Source organism: Magnolia sinica, chromosome 4 (assembly GCF_029962835.1).
Source record: "Magnolia sinica isolate HGM2019 chromosome 4, MsV1, whole genome shotgun sequence".
In the NCBI taxonomy this organism is placed as follows: domain Eukaryota; kingdom Viridiplantae; phylum Streptophyta; class Magnoliopsida; order Magnoliales; family Magnoliaceae; genus Magnolia; species Magnolia sinica.
Genome location: NC_080576.1, coordinates 9974372 through 9997228, shown reverse-complemented (window position 1 = coordinate 9997228; position 22857 = coordinate 9974372). Strand labels below are relative to the sequence as shown.

Below are 22857 nucleotides of genomic sequence, written 5' to 3'. Positions count from 1 at the left end.
AAAAAATGAGATAGATCCTTGACCACCCTCATAGGAAGCGGCGGTGAATGATTCTCACCGTTGAAACTTTTTTAGAGCCCACCGTGATGTTTATTTGACATACAGCCTATTCATAAAGTTATATGGACCCGGATGAATAGAAAACATAAATATTAGCTTCCGTGGCTTCCGAGAAGTTTTCGATGGTGAGAGTTTAATCCCAATTGTGTAGTCCACTTGAGCCTGGGATCTGCTTACTTTCAAACTCACTTCCTAAAATGAAAAAAAAAAATGAATGTACGGTGTGGATAAGACCCATATGTCACAGTGGTCACTCGAAGCTGCTGCCGGTTTCAGATGAAGACGGGCGCGGCAGGACGCAATTGGCGTCTGGATTTACCGTATTTTTGGATTTCTGTACTAGCGTGATCCTGAGAAACTGACGGAGATTATTTATGGTAATCTCTCATTACTCTTGCCATAGTTGTTGCACGTGCCATACCCTTCAGTGCGGAAAACTCAAAAGAAGGCACAACGCAGCGCAACAGAACTCAATCCCCTTCTAATGGCTGCTCTTTCGATTCCCCCCTTAAACCCTCCTAAAACCCTCTTCCAAACCGCCCACAAAGTCTCATTTCTTCCTTCCTTCTCATCCGTAATCGGTCGCAGCTGCATCATCAACAATAAGAACAGACCAAAGCGCCACCACCCAATCTCTCTCTCGACAACCATCTCGAGCCAAAAATCTCTCGACGTCCTCACCTCCGTTCCTCACAGAGAAGACGTTCTCCGCGCCATACGGAGCTCTCTGTCCAACACTCTCTCTGAAACCTACCTCGACCTCACCGTTCCACATATCAAATCCAAGACCAGAGGCAAGGTATTATCTATTCGCATTCCCCCTTTTCTGCATCACGGAGGAATTACAGAGTACGCGACCCGAGGTTGTGCAGTGTACGCGGATTTCCAATGGAGTGCCGTTTGGATGCTTGTAACTTCTGTAGAATGTAATAAAGTTATAGGTAACTTTGTTCCAGGTGGTGTTTGCCGGAAGGAAAGTTCCCTGTAACTTTCTTACAGCCAAAAGATGCAACAATCTCACAGGGGATGAGGCTATGTTTCAAGCAGGGAACTTTCTTACAGCCAACGGATCTTTGTTTTGAATTTGGAAAAGGAAGGGCTTTGTGCCCTAACCCTTCCACCCCCCCCCCCCTCTTCTTTTTTTTTTTTTTTTTTTTTTTTACATTCTGGGGTGGATGGTAGCCAGTTGCTCCTGGACGGTCCTCTGTAGGCCCCACCATGATGTATGCGTTTTATCAACGCCGTCTATCCATTTTGCAAATTCGTTTTACGGCATGAGCCAAAAAATAGGCAGATGCAGTTGTCAGGTGGACCACACCACAAGAAACAGTGAAAATTGAATGCCTGCCATTAAAAAGCTCAAGGGGGCCACGGAAGTTTTGGATCAAGCTGATATTTGTGATTTCTCTTCATCTAGGTCTGTGTGACGTAATCAACAGGTTGGATGGCAAAACATTAAAGTGGGCCCTAGGAAGTTTTTAATGGTGAGGTTCAATCACCACTGTTTTCCTATGGTGTGGTCCACCTGAGATTTGGATCTTGTGCATTTTTGGGCTCATGTCTTAAAATGATATTGAAAAATGGATTGACAGCGTGGATAAAACACATACATCATGGTGGGGCCCATAGAGCACCTATCAGTAGCCACCCTGCTAATGGCAGCGTCAGTAGGCAATCTGCATCCCTGGGGAAAGTGGTACAGATGCTACTCGATGGTCCTTTATAGGCCCCACCATGATGTATGTTTTATCCATGCCGTCTATACATTTCGAATCCAAATTTCAGAAAAATTGGGCTAAGAAGAGCTACAATCAAGAAGCTCTCTCTCTCTCTCTCCCCCTTTGCTACTCGATGGTCCTTTATAGGCCCCACCATGATGTATGTTTTATCCATGCTGTCTATACATTTCGAATCCAAATTTCAGAAAAATTGGGCTAAGAAGAGCTACAATCAAGAAGCTCTCTCTCCCCCTCCCCCCCCAACAAAAAAAAGAAAAAAAAAGGCCATATGCTCAATAATTCCCAACAACAATTTGAGTCAATACACATTTTGTTATGGGCTGGATTCAGGAATTGAATTGTTATTATAGGACCAGATTTTTATTATTACAATTACATAACTCTTGAGGTGGAGTTGAAATGAAAGCTGTGGAAGCTTTTGTACTCATTACGAATGGTAGGAAACATCACTACAGTTCAGTTATATCTGCTTTATCGAACTGATTTTTTGCAATTCATTTCAGTGGCTCATCTAAACACACACTGGACCAATCAAATGTAGATGGTGTTTGCTACAACATTTGTAGGATGGGCACTAATGGCCTAGTCCTCTTCTTCACTATTTTCACACCCTACATTATAGGTATTTTAAATATGTGGACCCACTTTTAAGGCCCACCTAATGATTAGCTTAGCCTAAGAATCGGCTCAACTATTCATCTAGATGGCTTAAAAAAAATGACATACTTTCATCCAAGCTTTCTTATGTGTTAATGTAATTTTTGAACGATTCCCTACTCCGTGCTTTGATTGGTGTGAATATACAGTTTCTTATCTATAACCAACTTACAGGTTCCTTAAACACAAAAACTAACATGCCTGTAAGTAACTTATATCTTACATCCAAACATGATTACCTGTAACTTATGTAAAGTTACTTATAAGTAACTTACAACTTAAAAATCTTAGAGGCATCCTTGATATGACAATTGAATAGACTGTGCTTGAAAAATCTCTTTGATATGACAATTGTAAGGTTTTAATGCATGGCCTACAAAGAGATGGTTAAGAAAAGAAATACAACAATGGTCCACATTCAACTGAAAAATTCGTTAGTTTGGATATTTGGGGTATGTTCATCCATGGCAGGACAACAAAACAATGGTCAAGACTGCTAAAGCACAATAACCACTCATTAGAATTGAAAACCCGTGTATACCATGCAAATCCTCAATTCACATGCCCTGCAATGCTTATTTGGATTGGATGTTGATATCTGATTGATGGTGGTGGTTTGCAGGTGAGAGATGTTTATGATTGCGGTGATTATCTGGTTTTGGTCACCACCGACCGACAGAGTGCTTTTGACAGAATCCTTGCTTCCATTCCTTTCAAAGGCCAGGTCTTTAAAATAATTTTTTTTTTTTTTTTTAATTATTTTTTTTTTTTAATTTGAAAATTCATTTTGTACTTATTGAATAAGTAGAAGGGGAAAGATCACATGTATCGATTAGTACACATGATATTTACCAAACATCTCCAACATTCCATTAGCGGCGGGTGAGAACCCCCATGCATGTATTTTTCTTATTTCTTTTTAATGATGATAGAGTGTCCCCGTCCCTTTTTATGGCGAGACTAATCCCTGCGGATGCGCACAATCACCCGCAAACCACGTGCATCGGGTAAAGCACGAGGAGGGGAATCAAACTCTTGTCTGTGGGGAGCAAACCCATGACCCTAGCTATTCGCTGAAACCCTGCGTAGGTGGGCGAGAACCTCCATGCATGTCGCTCACCCATTATTTTGAGAAGTCAATGAATAGCAGAACTTGAATGTGCATGGGGTTCCTGTTCACAACCAATGGATAATGGAACCAATGGGAACTTATGTCTTGCTCCCAACTGAAATACCATTGAAATGTAAGGGGTAAGGGGTCATTTGGATGCTTGGGACAAGTTGTAAATGATTTACATGGAATCATTTACACTATGCCTTTAGATGATCTTTTTTGGTTGTAAATCACTTATAACATCTACCCCCATCTTACAAGCAAAAAGGTGGGATTTCATTTACAGGTTCTCCATTTACAGCCTAATGGTTATATTTTCAAAGATTGGCTCTCCATTTATAGGACTTAAACAATTTACAGGCTATCCAAACACAGGTAATCATTTACCTGTAAATTATTTACAACTTACAGCCAAACAAGGCAGGTATAAATGGTTTACACCTGTAAACCATTTACCACTTAAACTATTTACAAGCATCCAAATGACCCCTAAGTTAACTAAGTTAAAATAAAATATTGTTTTGTCATGATTTGGGGATTGGAACACATGCGCTCTGATAAATAGCAAAGGAAGTTTGAAAGAAAGAATGTTCATCGTCAAATATTTCATTCATTTGAGTTTTGTTACGTTCCTTGCATTACCCTTGATTCTAAAACAAGATACATTCAAATACATAACATCATATAACAGTTTAAAGAAATAATTTCGACAACATTTCAGCTCTTGTTGAATGTCCATCGAAATGATCGAAGAGTTGTGCGGGTTTGAAACCTTTTCCTTGTGCTGATATGCAAACCAAAGAAACCCGAGTTGATGACCTAGAACCCCTTTTGTGCGGGTGTTCAACAACAATTCATATAGTTGCGCGAGTTCTCTGATTGCACGGTCGCGCAACCACAGTTGCGTGGCCATGCACAGCTTCAATTTCTCCCCTTCATTTGTTCTCTTACGACAACTTTCCTGACCCAGGATGCGACTTACTATGGTCAGTGCATAATTCCCATGAAGGTTTTGTTGCTCGGACGAAGTCTTCAGGGAACTCTTGAATGTCTGAAGTGTCCAAAGGAGAAGGTTGAAGGGGGTATTTATAGCCTTCTGCATGTGTGAAACCTTCTTTCCATGCAACTCAGGGCACAGTTGCGCGATCACATAGATTTTCTTGGCTCTGGCATGTTGCGCGGTCGCGCAACAATTCCACTTATCTCTGACATATTGCGCGGTCGCATAATCCAGATTCCTTCCAAGTCAATTCAGCAACCTGTTCCAAATGTTTTCCTGGCTGCTTTTCCTGTTGCATGGTCGCGCAAGACTTCTTGTTGTGCGATCGCACAACTCATATATATTGATTTTTGTGCCTCAACAAATTGCTATATAAATAATTGTAAAATGAGATGAAAGAATAAATTATGACTTTCCCTTAGTATACCCATCATTGAGACCCTTAAAAAAATCCCGGTCATTGAGTGCTTGAAGCACTACATGCTCTAGATGCCAACTGTTTGCAAATTCCTCTTTATGGGTACCAAGCACTACTTGTTCTTAGTGCAGCACAAGGCATGAGCATGTGGGCATGTGAGCCGTGTTGGTATTCATGTATTGGTGGGTTCCCTGCTATTTTTTGCGACCAGTTACTTGAGCATGACCTTTCATGTTTGTGCATGCTTCGTATTTAGTGGTTTGCGTGGCAATCGCCCCTCTTTGACCCCTTGCTTGCTCGCTGATTTGGTTTGCATATAATAGTTAGCTTGTGGTGAACATTATCTGAATAGTGACTTCATATGCTTTGCATTCTGTTGTTCATCGTTTTGGAGATTTTAGATCAAGTGTTGTAAGCTGTAACTTTGGGGCTCTTAATTAATTAACTGTTTTTTTTTTTTTGATAAGTGGCTGATAAACAAATCTGTTTTTTGATAAAACATTTTCAGGTTCTTAATGAGACCAGCTTATGGTGGTTTGATAGGACTCAACACATAACTCCGAATGCAGTGGTTTCAACTCCTGATAAAAATGTCACAATTGCAAGGAAATGCTCGGTTTTTCCGGTTGAGTTTGTTGGTGAGTTTTTGCAAGTTAAATAAGAGTTCAATCATCTCTCTCTCTCTCTCTCTCTCTCTCTCTCTCTCTCTCTATATATATATATATATATATATATATATATATATATCTGGATGTATATACACATGCATTCACAAACTGGAAAGTTAACTGCTTTTTTCTATTTCTAGAATTCAAATGCTGGTATTGGAACGTGTACTCCACCCTGAAAATTGATTCATATTTATTGATAATAGGAATAAAAGATTCACATGCATATTATGAGATACATAGTGGAAAAGAAAGATAATCACTGCAACTTGAATTTAGTAGCTCTCAAAATCAGTTAGAGGGTGAAAATTTCTGGAGACCCAGAGATGGAGGGGTGGGAAGAGGAGTGGCCAGAAGTGAGGGGATGTGAAAGCAGGGAAAAGCAGGTTGGCCATTGGAAGAAGTGCGTCTCCCTCTATGCACATAACCTGCCGGAAGGGATCACTCGGCTATAGCTTTTCTGTTGTTTAGGGAGGTGGGAGATATTAGGGATCATTGCATAGCTATAAACAAAGTTACCAAGGAAAATGGAGGGTTTGCCTTCGTGAGATTTGGCACAGAAGAGGAAGCGACAAGGGGGAGTAATCGTGTCAATGGAAAGATGTTCCTTTTTAATTATTAATTAAATTAATTATTATTGTTTTGGGGGGTGGGTTATTGAGGAAAACAAAAGGTTTACCTTCATAGAGAAAACAACAAAGGGGAGTAATGTTGTTAATGGTAAGAAGTTTTTTCTTTTCTTTTCTTTTCTTTTTCTTTTTTTAGGTGGTCCAAAGGGAAGAAAAATGAAGCCAGATAAGAGGTTGGAATTTGGGAATGGGAGGATTAGAAGTTACTGGGAACCTAAGATTCTTAAATGATAGAGGTGATAAAAATCATATAGGGATGTAACCATGAAAATAGCCAGACAGGAGTTTGGGAAAACTTGGATTGTGGTGGGGGGAAGGAACGAATCTGGTGAAGATGAGTAATGAAGCAATAGAAGGAAGATGCAAGAGTCTGAAGCATACCTCCATGGGAACCTTATTGAATGAAAGCAGTCTGTCAAGGAGGTTGATGACTAGAAGGAGAAGCGGCGGGGGTTGATATGCTGAGGATCATAGTGAGAAGGTTGAACCATTTGCAATGTGGTTCTAGTTGGAAAATGGAAAGGAGTTACGAAAGGTGCTCCCTGGTAGGTCTGGGCTCTAGAAATCTAAGTTCTATAGAGGGGTTTTGAAAGAGAAATTGTGAGAAAAGAAGATAAGATGCAATGTCTTTTGTGGATGATTTGAATGCCTTATGACGCGTTCAAATTAGATTACCTTGGTTTCAATCTTATTGATCATTCTCACTCTAACCTTAGATTTCCAACAATATAATAGCAAGAACATAAAATATGAGAATGTCTCTTCTTCCTCCTCTTGGGTGTCCTCCTTCCTTCTCAAGAAGCTCAAGGATTAGGTTGGGAGTTCTTCTCTCAATGATTCCTTCATTATCTCCTTGCTCCTGGGATAACCTTCTTCCTTATTTGGGTTCCGTTCTTCCTTATTTGGGTTCTGCTCTGGTCTTGAGCGTCGATTCTTTTAGTTTATGTTTCAAATTGTATAGCTTCTCTGTCTTTCATTGTTTTCCTCGTTTTTGTGACTATATGGTTCCATTCTTTTGTTTTCATTTGTTTGGGTTGCCTTGGCTCCCTTAATAGAAAATTTCAATATTAAAAAAAAAAAAACATAAAAAGAAGAAAGTTGGGAAGGAGATTTGCTATAGAATAGTCCGATTTAGGGACTCGTTATCGTAGTTTCTCCTCCCTACCTTTAAAAAAGAAGCTTCTCTTCTTCCTCATTGGTTTGTTTTCCTTGTAGATGCTTTTCGTGTATGTGTCAAAAAAGATCTAACTTGATGTAAAAGGATGTAGATGGATCCTGTAAAACGTAAAAAAAAACTTCAAATTAAAGCCTCTGGATGTGGGTTGTGGCCAAGGTGTCCTATATCGGTTACGTATCGGCCGATATGTAACGGTAACGGCTGTGGCCGTTATGCGATATGGGGTCGAAACGGGCACCCCTCCGATTTTGTGACCGTAACAACTGTTACGGGCCTAAAGGAAAAGAAGAAGAAGAAGAAGAAGAAAAATGTACATTTTTTTTCCTTTCTTTCCTTTTCCTTCTTCTTCTTCTCGGGCTGCAGCTGCGGCTGCGGCCCCTCTCGTTTTCTCCTTCTTCTTCTCCTTCCTCTTCTTCTTCTTCTCGGACCTGCGGCTGCAGCTGCGGCCCTCCTCCTTCTTCTTCCCCCCCCCCCCCCTTTTCTTTTCGGTTTCCCTCTCTCTTCTTTTTCATTTGGTATTGGAAAAAGAAATCGGACTGCGTACGAGTTACGTAGCACGCTTTTATTGTATGAGTTAATAAAAGGACCACGTGCCGCGTGGGCCCCACCATGATGTATGTATTTTATCCATGCCGTCCATCCATTTTGCCACATCATTTTAGGTCATGATCCAAAAAATTAGTAAGATCCAAATCTCAGGTGGACCACACCATAGGAAACAGTGGTTATAGAATGCTCACCATTAAAAATTTCTTAGGGTCCACTGTAATGTTTATTTTCCATCTAACCTGTTAATTGGGTCACACTGACGTGGATGAAGGGAAAACACACATGCCAGCTTGATCTAAAACTTTTGTAGCCCCCAATAAATTTTTAATGTTGGACATTTAATTATTGTTGTTTCTTATGGTGTGGTCCACCTGAGCTTTGGATCTGCCTCATTTTTGGGCTCATGCCCTACAATTATTTGGTAAAATGGATGGACGGTGTGGATATAACACATTCATCACGGTGGGGCCCAAAAAACTTTGACCCTCGTGTGCTACACTTTGCAATCCGAGTCCCACCTAATTCGGGCCCTTAAAAAATTGTACACGAGACATGTATTAACTTAAAATTTACCAATTAAATTATGGACTGTAGTTGCTAACTCACAATGCCAAAATCAAATTGTTTGAATAGTTTTAATTGTTAATTTGTGAACACTTATTTTTTAAAATGGGGCCTTTTGATTTTTTTCATGATGCATTATCCAATAAATGTCCACCAATTCATAAGTGCGATAATGCCAATCAATTGCATGAATTTGAGGCTGATTTGGGGCATGGATTGGTCCTCCAAGTCATCCCCAAATTGGCAACGCCATCTACCTGAATTTAATTTCATTTTTTTAAAAAGAACTATTGGGAGAAATGATATCAAATTGTTAAGTATATAAATTAGATATTTAGAAAATTAAATATATGAATTTTGTAGTCAAATTCAGGTTATCTGGTTCATAAATTCCTTAGACAGTACGATACAACTTCTCACTAAAGAGTGGACCGTTATACCACTATCAACATGTTCCAATTTATAAATGAATGCATATTTGGAATGCTTAGAATATTCCGGATTTAATCCATATTTTTTTGGCAAAAAAATAAAAATAAAAATGCATCGTTACGGGTCATTACGCCCTCGTATCGCCGTTACACCCCCGTATCGGTATCGGTATCAGAGGGCACCGTTACGCCAACCGATACCGATACGGGATACCTTGGTTGTGGCCGATGGTTTTAGGGTCCGTTTGGTGCATGGAATTAGGTGGGATTACGTGGGATGGAATTGCAATGAAGGTAATAGTTAGGGAGCGTCAGTGTTTGTCACAGAATTCCGATGTATGCAACAAATCCCATTCCATGTTTGGGATGTAAAATTTCTAGACGGTGGTTCGATTAATCTTAAATTCCACATTTGTAATGAGACATAGTCGTTGAATTCTGACCGTTGAGGATTGCGATACCACATTTGTTACACATCATTCAAAACGGTAAATAAGGAAGCCCATGCCTCTTTGGAAATGGATTACATTCAAGTAATCTACACAAGAATGAGCTGATTGTTCATCGATCCCACTGAATTTGGAAGGGGAGTCGTCCCTTCTTTCTGATGGACGGGTTTGGCCTTTGCCCGAGTATACCATAATGAAAGGGGGAAAAACCCCAAAATAAAAACATTCAATTTACATTATAATAAAAAACACCATTAATGGTAGTCCCCAAGTGGACTTGCACCACAATAGTGTAGGCCGAGCACTGTTCAACATATGAAGGCCGATTTCATGCAAAATTCCTATAAAAGCATGCCATCTGTTGGTCCCATTCATCATTATCAGACAACTACGTAGGACGGCCCCAAAACTGGGATCTTCCGTTTTAATTAGAGAAAATAGAAACTAAAGAAGACAAGGTTAAAAAAAAAAAAAAACCGCGACAAGCTATAACCCAAAATGCAACATCCATATTGGAAGTGGAGGTGGCTTCTCCCTCAAACACTGGAAGCCAAATCTCCACCAAATCTGAAGGTCAAAGTACCAAAACCTCAAAAATCCCGTGCTCAGGGAATAAATACAACGATCGGAACTTCATTACAATCGGATGGAAACCAGTAGGAGACGAAAAGGATGATGCGGATGGTCTCTTCTTCTGGTTCCACCTTCCTATATTTAACAAAAGCAGGGTCGATCGGTCGTTGGCTGCAATGAAGACCTTCCTTATGACATCCTCCTGCCGGGCTAATGGGATTTCGACGATTCAACGCAAAGATAGATTTCTCTCTCTGCGGTCCATCAAATTCACTTGCCGGATATGGTAGTTGGCTCAGCAAATCTGAGATGGATACACCATATCCCATCTCTAGCCATCGTAGTACTGGCATGGCTTCCAATGCTTGAATTCGTTGACTGAGGAATGCGCCACCCAAACACCTGTTTCGATTCCCAACGTGGGATTCGAAGTACCATCCCACCTAATCCCACTTAAGTGATACAGGATGTGAGACTAGACTAAAATGATGTTATGAGATTAATCAATGGATTATTATATCAATGAGAACAAATAGTAATCTACTACAGATATAATTAAAAGGTGCTCAAGTAAGCAACTCTGTTTAGAGTCAAGACCTAACTACAATCCTACAGTATGAATCCTAAAAAATATAGATCAAAGAGAAATAGGCTCAATGGAAGATGGGACTTTCATTTATAGCATAGGGATTGATCTACATTCAAGGGGATTCACATGTCCATTAGGGGTCAATTATTCTATGTTTAGATTGATTGGGAATTAGGTTAAGGGTTTGGGATTGGGGATTTAGGGTTTTAGAATTGGGGATTTAGGAACTTGGGATTTAAAAGTTAGGAAAATAGGAGAAAAAGGGAATGGAAGTGGGAAATCATTATTCACGACACTGTTCACGGTATTGTTCACAGGTAGGGGAAAAGGGAAGGTGTAGGTTTAGGTTGGATTTTGATGTGATCCGGATTGGGTTTTGGTAAGGATGAGAGTTGGGAATGAATATTGTGGAGATGGGTTGAGAAAAGTGGAAAACAAAAGGGAAATTTAAAAGAAATAGAAATAGGGAGAAGAAAACATATCTAGATTAAGAATAATGGCTTCACACCACAACATCATACCATTCCAATCACAGGAAATTGTAAGGAGAAAAACCCTAGCAGAGAAATCTCATTAATAATAATCATAGTATCCCTAAATTAAGGCTCCCATAACCCTTAAATAGTCGACTTTTACAAAAAGACGTCTCTCAATGAGGAAAAGTCCTAAGTACCTCCTACTTTTAGACCAAAATAAGACATAACCCTTCGATTCTCTGACAAATATAAAATAACCCCTAGCTCAGAATCTCTACGTGTAAAACGTATCTCCATGCTCCTAATAAGTATCACACATGCATCTCTCCAATGTAGGGTCTTCAATGATGCACCCAATATGCATGTGGGGCCTTCCACGCACCTACGATCCGGAGTTGGGCCCCATGTAATGATCATCTAGCCATAGAGAAGCTAGGGCGTGGGCCACAACCCGTCTCCTCTTCTGATATACTCGATATGGTGCTCGGATGTCCTCATCATTAAGTCAATGCACCAGACACTCCCTTAGATCGTGGAGAATGTAGGGAAGATGCTGGCCACATTTTACAATGCCCAAGGTGGGTTGCAGTTGGTTCGGTCAATTGCAGCCCAAGCCAGCCAAAACCCATAGCCAAATGCGGCCCATGCTAAGTGCAACCCACTATAAGCACAACCATGGTCTACCTAAGTTAGCTGTAGCCATCCCATTTTGGCTTGAATCTGACATTGGATTGACCCAAACGTTTGCACACGTCTAGAATACTGAGGCCTCTAACGCAACATTCTTCTTGGAGCAAATCCATGGATGTGCTAGCTGGCCATTTTTTTATTAGTAGTTGTTTCCTTAATTGACTTGATATGATTTTGATGTTGGACCATTTCCAAACTTTACCCAGTCTAGGTACATCAAGGCATTCAAGGCTTCAACCTGGTGCACTTCCTAGAGTAGATTCATATGCGGGCCTTGCGGACCATAATGTGATGGATAGCAGCAACTCATTTGATTTAGCTTGATTGCTGACCAGGAAGTACGTAAAATGACCGTTTTCAATATCTTGGATCGATTATTTAGTAGAATAGAGAGATTGAGAAAAATGTTGCTCAGGATTCAAGGTAGGTGGATGAAATGGAGATGTGCCCTTGGAGTTTTATGTTATCACCGCATATGAATGAAATTGAAGGGGATATTTTATTGCATAGGTACAATGTTATCAAAATCGTATGTTATCTTATTGTATGGATGTACGATTTGAATCGTACACTCAAGTAGTAAATCTTAAATAATTGTATGAATCATATGGTAATCGGAGACTGCATAAATGGGCCCAAAAATTACAAAAAAAAAAAATCAATTGTATAATTTTTTAATTCATTTTTTACATTTTTTTCCCTTTACCTTTTTTGCTTATAAAACATGAAAAGGCACTCTCCTATTAAAGTTATCCTCATTTATTTTTTTTATTTTTATTTTATTTTTTTATTTTTATTTCATGAGAGGAGATTTGAGGATTTTAGTATTTAAAAACCCAAAACAAAGAAATCAATATATCTGTTTATTCACTCAGTGGAATTGAATGCCATTTTTTCTAACATAATTTTACACTCAGGAAAGGTATACAAGAGCAAAATTATTAAAGGACTCTTATATGTTTTAAAGTAAATTTTTTTTGAGAGATAACAAAAGAAAAAGACAAGAATCCTTTACTATCATGATTTATATATCATATACATTTTCTCAATGGATAATATCATGATATGTATTACTTTTTCGGTACATGTGATCGGAAATGGATGATTGATGAGTTACTAATCTTTTATGATTTATATTTTTTCATACGTTTTTTTTACTTTTTTTAGAAATCAGAAAATCTTACAATTTGTGATACGATTTGCACTTTGATATGATCCAACCCCATTACGAATTGGGATACAATAACGATTTTGACAACATTGGATAAGTGTGAGACCAGTCATGCTTTATAGGACAATGTTGGGCAGTCAGGTAGTAACATGTTCATAGGATTAGTGTAGCTATAATATGGATGTTGAGATGAGTGAATGTAATTAAAAATGTTGGGTAGACAAGGAAGGATATAATTAAAAATGAATGCATTCGAGGGAACTTAGTTTTGGAGATATGACCCTGCAAGATCCGTTTCCTTAGTAAAGCACAGCAAAATAAATCCTCCATGTGATAGGGATGTGCAGTGAGCTTAATGGCGCCATGGTGAGATTTGACCCTTAAAGGGTGCTATTGAAGGTTGACAAAACAAATGCTCCTGTGAGAGGAGAAGGTTGCGTGCGATGCTTAATGTTTGGCCCGTACAGGGTTGTCCTTTGAAAGACAACTTCAGATCTTCCACAGAAAAAAAAATTAAAAAAAAATCAAAGGTACAGGATAGCCTGGTTCAATTATGAACTTAAAAGAACCCAAAGGAGAATCACCCTTCATAGCCACTGAATTGAAGTATATTTATTAACTCGTGGGCTGGTCCACCTTGGTTCAGTTATGATAAGGTGTTGATAGTGGATACCATTGTAACAGTAAAATGGTTGTTATGAAAGGTTGCTACTTGTGCCTGAAGGTGTGTAAATCACCTGTTCCTTAATTGCCCTTTCAAGAATCAATTCCAGTTTATGGGGTTGGTTGGTCAGTTCGCCATGGTAAGATGTTGACAGTTGATCACCATTGTAAGAGGAAAATTGGTCATTGTGGATGGTTGCTGCTTGTTGCTGAAGCATGTATTCCTTCATATCCCTTTTAATTCCAGCATATATGGTTGGTGCTTTGGTTAGTTTAGAATCGCTTGGTCAATGCCTGCCTCTATGGCCATGCTTTTGGAGGCATGTACGACCAACCCTAGAGATTGTAAGAGCAAATTGCTTTGGAATCTTTGATTTTTAGCAGTTCTGTGGGCCATCTGGAAGGCATGGAATTACTTTTTTTTTATTAGACCTTGCCCCATAACATATGCACACATTGCCTTTGTTTACTTGTGAGTTGTGACATTTTTGGGTTCTGTCAGAACTGTTATTTCATAGAAGTTAACATTTGAGGTTATTTGTAGTTAAGAGGATTTTTGGATTCTGTTAGAACTGTTATTTCATAAAAGTTAACATTTGATGGTTATTTGTAGTCAGAGGTTTTGTGACTGGAAGTACTGATACATCACTATGGACTGTCTACAACAAAGGTGTAAGACACTATTGTGGCAATATTCTGCCAGATGGTACATGTTCCAAATTTCATGATGTAGTTTCCTGTTGTATCGTATAATTTGTTTGTTACCAAACCTGATACTCTTTTCACTTGTTATAGGTATGGCAAAGAATCAAAAGCTGCCTGTAAATATACTCACACCAACAACAAAGGCTGCAGATCATGATGTTCCTATATCTCCAAACGAGGTTTTTTTTTTTTTTTTTTGTTAATTGAATTCTATCTATGTTAAATTAGTCCAGGGCTTCAGTATGTCTAGTTATGGATACATAAATCATGACTGCGCTAAAAAAATCATGATAAAGTCACGAGATGGTGTTTTAGTATTACCACATGCATGTAGATGATGATTTGCAATGCCATAAAGCATCATTTGTTTTGATAGTTGTGAACCTTTGTTTCTATTCCAATGGTTACAAAAGGAAGAAGAAGAAAGAAAGAGAAGCCTTCCATACAGTTGTTAGTCGAGCAAGTAATTTTCATAGATTTACCAATTTGTTATATCACATATTGCATTTCATGGCTACTTGGGACCATTACTACATCCACTAGTTTTTACTACCTTTGAAATTGTCTAGATAATCATAACACTGATGACTGATGAGATTGGGTATTTTGTTATTTGGGCCATTCACATACCTTATCTTAAGGAGAGCCTAGTTAAAAAGTGATGCAACAATATATGCAACCATTACATGCAAAGGGCCCTTTTAAAGAGTACCCAAGGTTAGATCTCAGTTAGGAGCACGGAAGGAGAAGACTCTCGATTGAAATTGACAATCGAGCAAATCCCTTGTTAATGTAATTTCCAATACAAAATCTTCACTAGATATTGAGGAAAACAAAATTTTAAACCTCGGTATCAAATCCCGAATTTCAGAAAAACTAAACACTAATTTCCATGGCACTGCATCCTCATTAATGACCCAATAAACAACCTTCTTCATGGTATAATCAATAGTGGACCCAATGTGTCCATGCAATAAGTTAGAGAAAAAATATCTCCGACTCCCATGGGGCTGGAAAAGGATAGTTCTTGCCTCCCATCTCCAATGCTACCAAAATTCATGAATCTGTCTCTTCGGGAGAACCTGGTGATGAACAGCTTCCACTCTCTCCTAGGATTAACTTGTGTAGAGGTGGATGATATGGGTGCAATGGAAACCTCATGTATGATGTCTTCCCAATTGCATATAAGATCCTTTGCCAACCCCTTCAAATTATTTCGAGGAGGCTAGAGAGTCCACCCAAAGAGAGAGCCTCCAATCTTCTCAAATGCCTTGACCAATGGACTTCTCCTGTCTAAAAATTTCCTGTTAGTCGCCTTCCATAGGCCCCAAAGCATAAAAAACAGCATTATCCTTGATCCCAAACAAACCTCCACCCCAAGCTTGGATTAATGGTAGGCAATGAGCATTGGAGAATCACACCCCTCTGAAACGCTTAAAAACTCACTCCACATGAAGCTTGCCACACTAAAACTCACAAAAAGGTAATCCGAGTCTGCTGATTGTTAGATGAGCTGGTGGAGACAGTGTAGTACTAGTGTGTGAGTGATCCAGGGTTCAATCCCTGGTAGTGTGTCTTTCCAAAAAAAAAAAAAAAAACTGATTCCTCTGAGGTTTTTCTCATCAAGTACATTAGGGATGTGGTAATGGCTATGTTGAAGATGATTGATGATGAGGATTTTATCCTTATTTATAAGGATTTTATTATCAATGGATGTCCAACAAAAAAGCGACCACTCTTACCACGGATTGGTTCCCCACACAAGAGCACAAAGGGGGCAGTTTCCACCAGTGGATGTAACATTGTAAATAATGATTTGGAAGAGAAAGCGCTATTGGATTTCCATCTTGAAATTCTTCATCTTCGTCTCTCTAGCAATAAAGAGATCCTCCAATAGTCGCATAAGAATCTCAAATTCCCAAATCTCCTCCTCAAATATCTTTGAAAGATAATATTCCATACAACTCTGCCTCCTGCAATTTCATAGTTGTCCTTAGGATCCATTGTTTACAATCCCTGTGAGGTGTTAAGTAGACAACTTCAATGAGCCCTCTCTCATCTGCAGTTTCTTAAAAAATCTAACTATATTCCCTTTGCCCACACTAAAACAAACCCCCCTATGTAAAAATTGGCCCAGACTCCTTGACGATATTGCCCAACGTATATATTCTTCTCCACCACAGAGCCAACCATTCTCCCTCCTAGTTTCCAACCACCATCCCTCTCCCCATATTTTGCTAGAATGACCTTCCTCCGCAGAGTATTTGGTTCTTGCTTGAATCTCCACCATACCACTAGAGAGTAATAGAAAACTAGATGCTCCCTTCACCACATAAAGCATAGGCTTAGAAGTTCCATCACATACCTTTGACATCTTTTGTTTGTGGAAAATTTTACAGTAAAAAAAAAATCATTTCTCTTGCTTCACAGGTCAAAGCGAAGGTGAGGTGGGGATATAGTCATCAAATAAATAGAGATAAAGATTCCAAGCTCTTATTGACAAACATAGATTGCATGATTTTCACTCTCTAGCTTGTGGAATTTTGTGGCAGTTAAGAGAACAGGAGGAATCATTGTCATTCTGTGGTTAGTTTTGTATCTTCAGAAGACTAGATTTGGATTTCGTGCAGGAAAAGAAGAAAGGTACCTGCAAGGAATGGAATCAGATCCGTGTTGGATTTTTTTCCCCAACAAACATACACAATGGAGTGTGCAAGCTGGGATAATCTTTTTCTCATAGGATGTTCTATAAGTAAGCTTGGGAAAATCTTCAGCTCATTAATCTTTATCTTGAAGTTTTAGGGTTTCTTTAACTCCTATCCTGCTCCAGTAGCGCACCATGTGAACAGTACTTGGCATATGGTAAAAGCGTTATTTCCTTAGTCCATGGCGTGTTTGGTTTCACCAAATATCATGAAAATTTTTCAATGGTATTTTGCACCAAATTAAAATATCATGAAATTTCATGATATTAGGTGCAACAAACACACCCTCAAGTCCTCAACTAAAAAGTAACATTTGTGCAGATGAGTCAATGATGTGTAAAATGGTGAATCTACTCTTACCAAAATGATATATCTAACCCTAATGCTTAAGTTACATAAAAGAATGTGCACTAAAGTAACTTAACAATTAAAAATGTCCAACATAAATCGCATGAATAACATAAGTACCCAAAAGATGAACTAAAGAGCCATCTGATGTTTTGTTAGTTTTTGTTATTATTGGTAGTTTTGTCATTATTGTTAACAATGTCATGAAACTTCAGTATTGAAAGCTCATTCTTCTGCATTTTTCTAAAATTTTCTCCATTCTAACTTTGAGTTTTGGAGATCAATGAGTACATATGGACCATTTGTTCTTTCAGACCATGCGCTGGGGCTTAAATGAAATATACTTTCCAAAGGGATTGACTTAGACCCTGGAGTTCTTTGCAATAGCTACTCATTTTGTTTATCTTTTTTGTTGCTTGCATCTCATGTTGTCGATCTTGATCTCACTGATATATACAATGCATTGGGTTCAGATAGTTGAGCGAGGTCTGATGACGCAAGCTGAATATGACGAAGCAAGTAGCAAAGCCTTGAGCTTATTTCAGTATGGGCAGGTGCTTAACCTTACCTCTTCTTGCATTTATTGTGCTTATAATTCTGCCTAGGAATACATCAAAATGAGAAAATTGTTTAAGCACCCTTTCTATTTAAAAAGAAAACTTCTAATGCATAGAAATATACTACATTGAAATTTACTGTTGGGGATGTTTGCTTCATCTTTGGTAATGCTACCGCACTAGGCCTTCATACTGTCATCTGAATTAGGCCGTTGGGTAAGCGAGTAGAATGACTTGTCTAAAAATTAATGAATGAGAAGGTTGCAGGGAACAGTTCTCTTCTCAAACCTTAAAGAGTAGCACATGGATTCTTTTCTTTTATCAACAGGACATGAATATTGATGTGCCATTAGCATATAACTGTAGCCTCAGATTTGATATTAAAGTTTACTTCATAATCTCTCTTTCCACTATCATTCATTGTGCCTTGCTAATTGTTACTTGCAGCGTGTGGCTTTGGAACATGGTCTGATACTGGTGGACACAAAGTATGAATTCGGGAAGGGGCCCGATGGTACTCTTCTTTTGCTTGATGAGGTAGGGTGTCATTCATTTCAATGCAGCACTAATCATGGTCATCCTTTCATCTTTCAAAAAAAAATCATGGTCATCTCTAATTTGCATTACAGCGAATGTTAATTTCGAATAGCAATATCATTTTACTCACTTGTCATTATTTCTGGGGATTCTTAAATTTCTGAGTAGTAATATCATTTTACTCGTCATGATTCCTAGGGATTCTAAAATTTTAATTTGCTTACTTATTCTGTTCTTCTTACACAATTTTTTAGCTGGTATCTCTTTCTTTGTAATTTGTTTTTAGTTGCTTAAGTTCAAAGTACGAAGCACAATGGTTGGGTATATACTATTTAACATCACTGCAATAGATGGTCCCCTTGAGAATGTGAAGCTCTCTGGTACTTGCTAGTTTGCATGGTATCCCAAATCCATCATTGAGATAGGGATGAAATATATTTCAAACTTGAGTCAGCTACATAGTGTTTGTCAGCACAGAACTTGTCTGAGATATTATTTATTTGTTAGAACTAACATTTCTGATGTAAAATTTCAGGTTCATACCCCTGATTCAAGCAGATATTGGATTGCTCATTCTTATGAGGAACACTTCTGGAATGGTCTTGAACCTGAAAATGTGGATAAGGTGGGATCACTAATACATGATTTTTTGCATGCTCGGTCGTTTTTTATGCACACACTTGTGTATTGGTGAGTGAATGCCATGTTATTGGGGTACAAGGTAATTATATTGGGCATGGAGGGATATCGGTAATGCTGTCTTGAATTTTTGGTATACATGACGGTTGGATTGGTTATAACTCTACAATTTAATCCTTGTTGAAATATTTCCCCAACAATACGCTCGTTGAATTATATTCTCTGTAGCATAAAATCATAAAATTGGCTGTAGTTCAGCTGGTATGTTCCTATGAAGTCCAAAAAGCAGTGGATCTGAAGTCCTTTGTGGTTAGCACACAATAGTGGAGGCTTAAGATGCGCTGTGGGTCATGACCGAGTTGGTGTGTATGTGGCTTATGGTAAATATGTATCGTTGGGCACTTGGGTGGCTTGCTATTTTGTCCAGTCAACTATTCAAGCACGGTCCTTGATGCCCGTTCTCCTTGCTCATTCAATGTCTAGCAACTGCTACTCCTTGACCCTCCATTTCTTGTTTGGTCTTGTTAGTTGTGGGTGTATTTGTTGGTTTGGGATTAGTATTGGGTGGGATGGAGTTGGCATGGGGGTTGTTGGTGTGAGAGCCAATGCCATGGGCAGTTCCAGATTCTGGGTAAAAGAGGAAGGCTGATGTTTGGTAGGCCGTAAATTTTTTGCTGATTTACCATTTAAAAGCTTTTGCAAATTGATGGAGAAAGCTGTGTTCATGGCCTAGATAGGTTTTGATTTTTGAATCCAACCTTGGGGAAGGGAGAGGGGAGGGCAAAATAACGGAGGGGAAAAAGAGAAGAAAAAGAAGAAGAACATAAGTATATGTTATTATGTTTAAGAAAAATGAGAAAATGATAGTGCTTCATGATAACCTCAACTTTATCTGAGTTGGGTGCCCCAGTTGAGAACTGATATAGACAACTGGTCATGGACTTATCTACAACCCTTTTCTACAAGCATTTCCGCCTTGTAAATATCCCACATTTTTCAAGGGAAAAAGTGGAAACAAAAGAATGCATAAAAAACAGGTCGTAGTGCACAATGATCAGTTCTCACTCCAGTTCTCTCAAATGAGTATTGTAGGGTAAAAGTGATGAGTGACTTGATGTTAAAATGTCAGGGATGTGCTTACTGCTTCATGCAATGCATTCATCTTCTGTTTTGTTTCATGGGCTTTCCTATATTTGTTTTTTTTCTTTAAGCAGCCTCGATTGGATTGTCAATTTGCTGACCCTCAGTAGAAATGAATTTTTATTAGGAGTTTTTGAGGTTGTGGTTCAAAGATCATTGCAATCCGTACGAAGATGAAGTAAGTCCACACACACACATTTATATATCTGAGCTTATCAATGGATGAAGACAGTCAAACCTCACCATTCCTCTCAAAATCCGCAGGTCCTACCCGATGCTCCTGAAGAGCTTGTTTGTGAACTTGCCTGGCGGTGAGTATTCCTGCTTTTGTTATGATTTAAAATTGTCAATTAAGTGCTTAATTATAACTAGAAAGCATGAACATAGGAAACATTCAGTCATGGTAAACGTGGTTTGGTATCTCTGATTGCTGATCCATAATCTTGGCAATTCTATAGATGCGACTCATATGAGTTCTACTAAACCTAGATGTACATACATTTGGCCACATGTGCCATGCTGGCATTTATATTAGATGTCTGAGCAGTGCATCACGGGCTTGCACTGTGCAGATAGCCTGGACCAAAACTCAGGCTAGTCACTCATCAGGTGGGCCATGGACCACATGTTTGATTGAATGTTTACTATTAGCACCTTTTTTAGCCATCCGTAGCTTTCATACATTGAACCCATCTTATGAGTTGAGTGACCTCATTTCTGGGTGAGGTCAACTGTGTGGCTGAGTACACTTGATGCAGGTACGGATGTACCTTGCCTGTATTATGTAGTAACTTGAAGAAATTGAACTCAAATTGAAAATATTGACACACAATACATATAACTTTTGATGATCAATTCCTTCACTAGATGCTCCTAAACTTCGCAATAGAATAACAATTGCACCAGAAAACTAATAAATAAATTGAAAAAAAGGATAGTCAGGTGAGCCTCACCAATGAAATCTATTGCCTTGTTGTTGTTGGGTTTTTTTTTTTTCCCTTCTCCTGGAAGAGTTTTAACCTCTAGAAAGTGTTTCTAGTCTGAAGAAACAACAATGAAAGAATACTATTCAATCAAATAATCAAAATCATACATAACAAATCCATTAGTATCATTATGTATGTATAGCCCCGTTTTATGATCCTCGTATGGCATTTATATAGTCTTTATTTATTTATTTATTTAAATTTTAAAAATGATTTGTATTGAAGTTAAGAAGCCAAGATTGGCAGCCTATTGTGTCTATCCTTTCTTTGCTTTCCTAAGAGGTCTCAAACATATCCTAACTTGTGGAATAAAGAGAATAAATAACATCCAACAAAAAAGAAGTAATTGAATACGGAAACAAATAGTTCAAATGAGTCCAAAACCTGCTAAATAGGGATACACAATTGTCTGGAGTCTGGACTGTTGGGAAGGCCATATAGTATCTTCAAGGCCCCCAACCCAATCACTATGGTTTGATTATTGGTCCATAAAGTATGTACAGTTGGACCAGTAGTCACCTAATGCAAATGATAATCAATTAGGGCTGATCCAATTGGATCTTTGGGTACCACAGTCCAACTGGATGATTGATTCAGTCCTTTATATCCACAGGACTGTTGATATGGTCCTGATCTTCCATTAGATCAGTACGGACCTCTTAAGTGGCCCATACCTTCAATTCAGATGGTTTGGATCTTCAATCTGGATAGCTGGATGGCCCTAATCTGTAGTTGGACCCTTTTGTGGGCCTAGCCTTGTATGTAAACCAAACCCATAAATGGGCCTGATCACACAATCGACCTGTAATGTGGACCAATCCGAGCACAGTGATCAGATGGCCTGGATCCAATATGCCAGGCTGGCACATGTTGCCACTTGTAGTGGTGAGTTTGTTTTAATGCTCCTAGAACATGAAGACCATGCCTTTCAGTGTTTATATGTTCACTTTTTAAAGTGGACATCTTTAGGTTCGAAACATGGCTGCTTTTATGGTTAGGGAAGCTAGGATTGAGCTCATGACCTCAATCACGAGACCTCAAAACACTCAAATGTTAGGTCATGAGGTTCATTCCTGTATTTGACCAGATATCTGAACTATTTGGGTTGTCTATGTCAGGTACATTTTCCTGTTCGAGACAATTACAAAGTCAAAGTTTGAGATGCCAGGAACGCAGGTACTACAAGTTAATAGCAATTTTGCATCCTTTTTCACTCCATGAATACAGATAACTTAGTTCCGGTATTCATCAGGAGCCAATTCACGATCGCATATCTCGGAATGTTATCCAGGCACTATCCTGTCTACAGTAACTTCTCAAGCCCTTCAGCTGAACGTTATTTCTTCCAGCATTTTGCTGTCTAGAAAGCGATATATGGTGCAGGGAATCCATGCACCCTAATTATTGTAGGTTGGGTGTCTTAACACCCTCTTCCCATATATGACATGCCATTGGGAATAAGGGAGCTGATATTTGTTTTCCTTTGATCTTTGTATCCAATAGCAAGCTTGGACCAACACCCAAAAGAACTTGCACTGCGACCATAACTTATAGGTTGTTTGAATTGATTTGCTTTGTTTCTTCTCACATAAAAATAACTTATCGTTATGGAAACTTCGGAGC

At 38.8% G+C, this 22857-nt stretch overlaps 1 protein-coding gene across 3 annotated transcripts; it reads left to right on the top strand.

Moving 5' to 3' along the window:
- The first annotated feature begins 438 nt into the window (after nucleotides 1-438).
- Nucleotides 439-22848, top strand: LOC131242394 (phosphoribosylaminoimidazole-succinocarboxamide synthase, chloroplastic). 3 transcript variants are annotated; one of them, XM_058240987.1, is made up of 12 exons: nucleotides 439-859; nucleotides 3079-3180; nucleotides 5497-5626; nucleotides 14231-14323; nucleotides 14413-14501; nucleotides 17849-17929; nucleotides 18380-18469; nucleotides 19005-19094; nucleotides 20376-20426; nucleotides 20513-20559; nucleotides 22353-22410; nucleotides 22487-22848. In XM_058240987.1, exons 1-12 carry the CDS (start codon nucleotides 545-547, stop codon nucleotides 22544-22546), a joined length of 1206 nt encoding a protein of 401 aa, XP_058096970.1. In that variant the 5' UTR covers nucleotides 439-544; the 3' UTR covers nucleotides 22547-22848. The 3 variants fall into 3 exon arrangements, 2 of the variants coding, with proteins under 2 accessions (XP_058096970.1, XP_058096971.1); XM_058240988.1 differs by lacking the exon at nucleotides 3079-3180; XR_009169604.1 differs by lacking the exons at nucleotides 22353-22410; nucleotides 22487-22848 and having other exon boundaries at nucleotides 20359-20426.
- The last annotated feature ends 9 nt before the right edge of the window (nucleotides 22849-22857 follow it).

What these genes read in the sequence shown, in the direction of transcription:
- LOC131242394 (XM_058240987.1), top strand. Translation starts at nt 545, where the DNA reads ATGGCTGCTCTTTCGATTCCCCCCTTAAACCCTCCTAAAACCCTCTTC. An exon ending in CTCTTCTTTTGCTTGATGAG is followed by an intron (nt 18,470 to 19,004) that starts GTAGGGTGTCAT and finishes GTAAAATTTCAG; the next exon opens with GTTCATACCCCTGATTCAAG. An exon ending in TTGAGATGCCAGGAACGCAG is followed by an intron (nt 22,411 to 22,486) that starts GTACTACAAGTT and finishes GGTATTCATCAG; the next exon opens with GAGCCAATTCACGATCGCAT.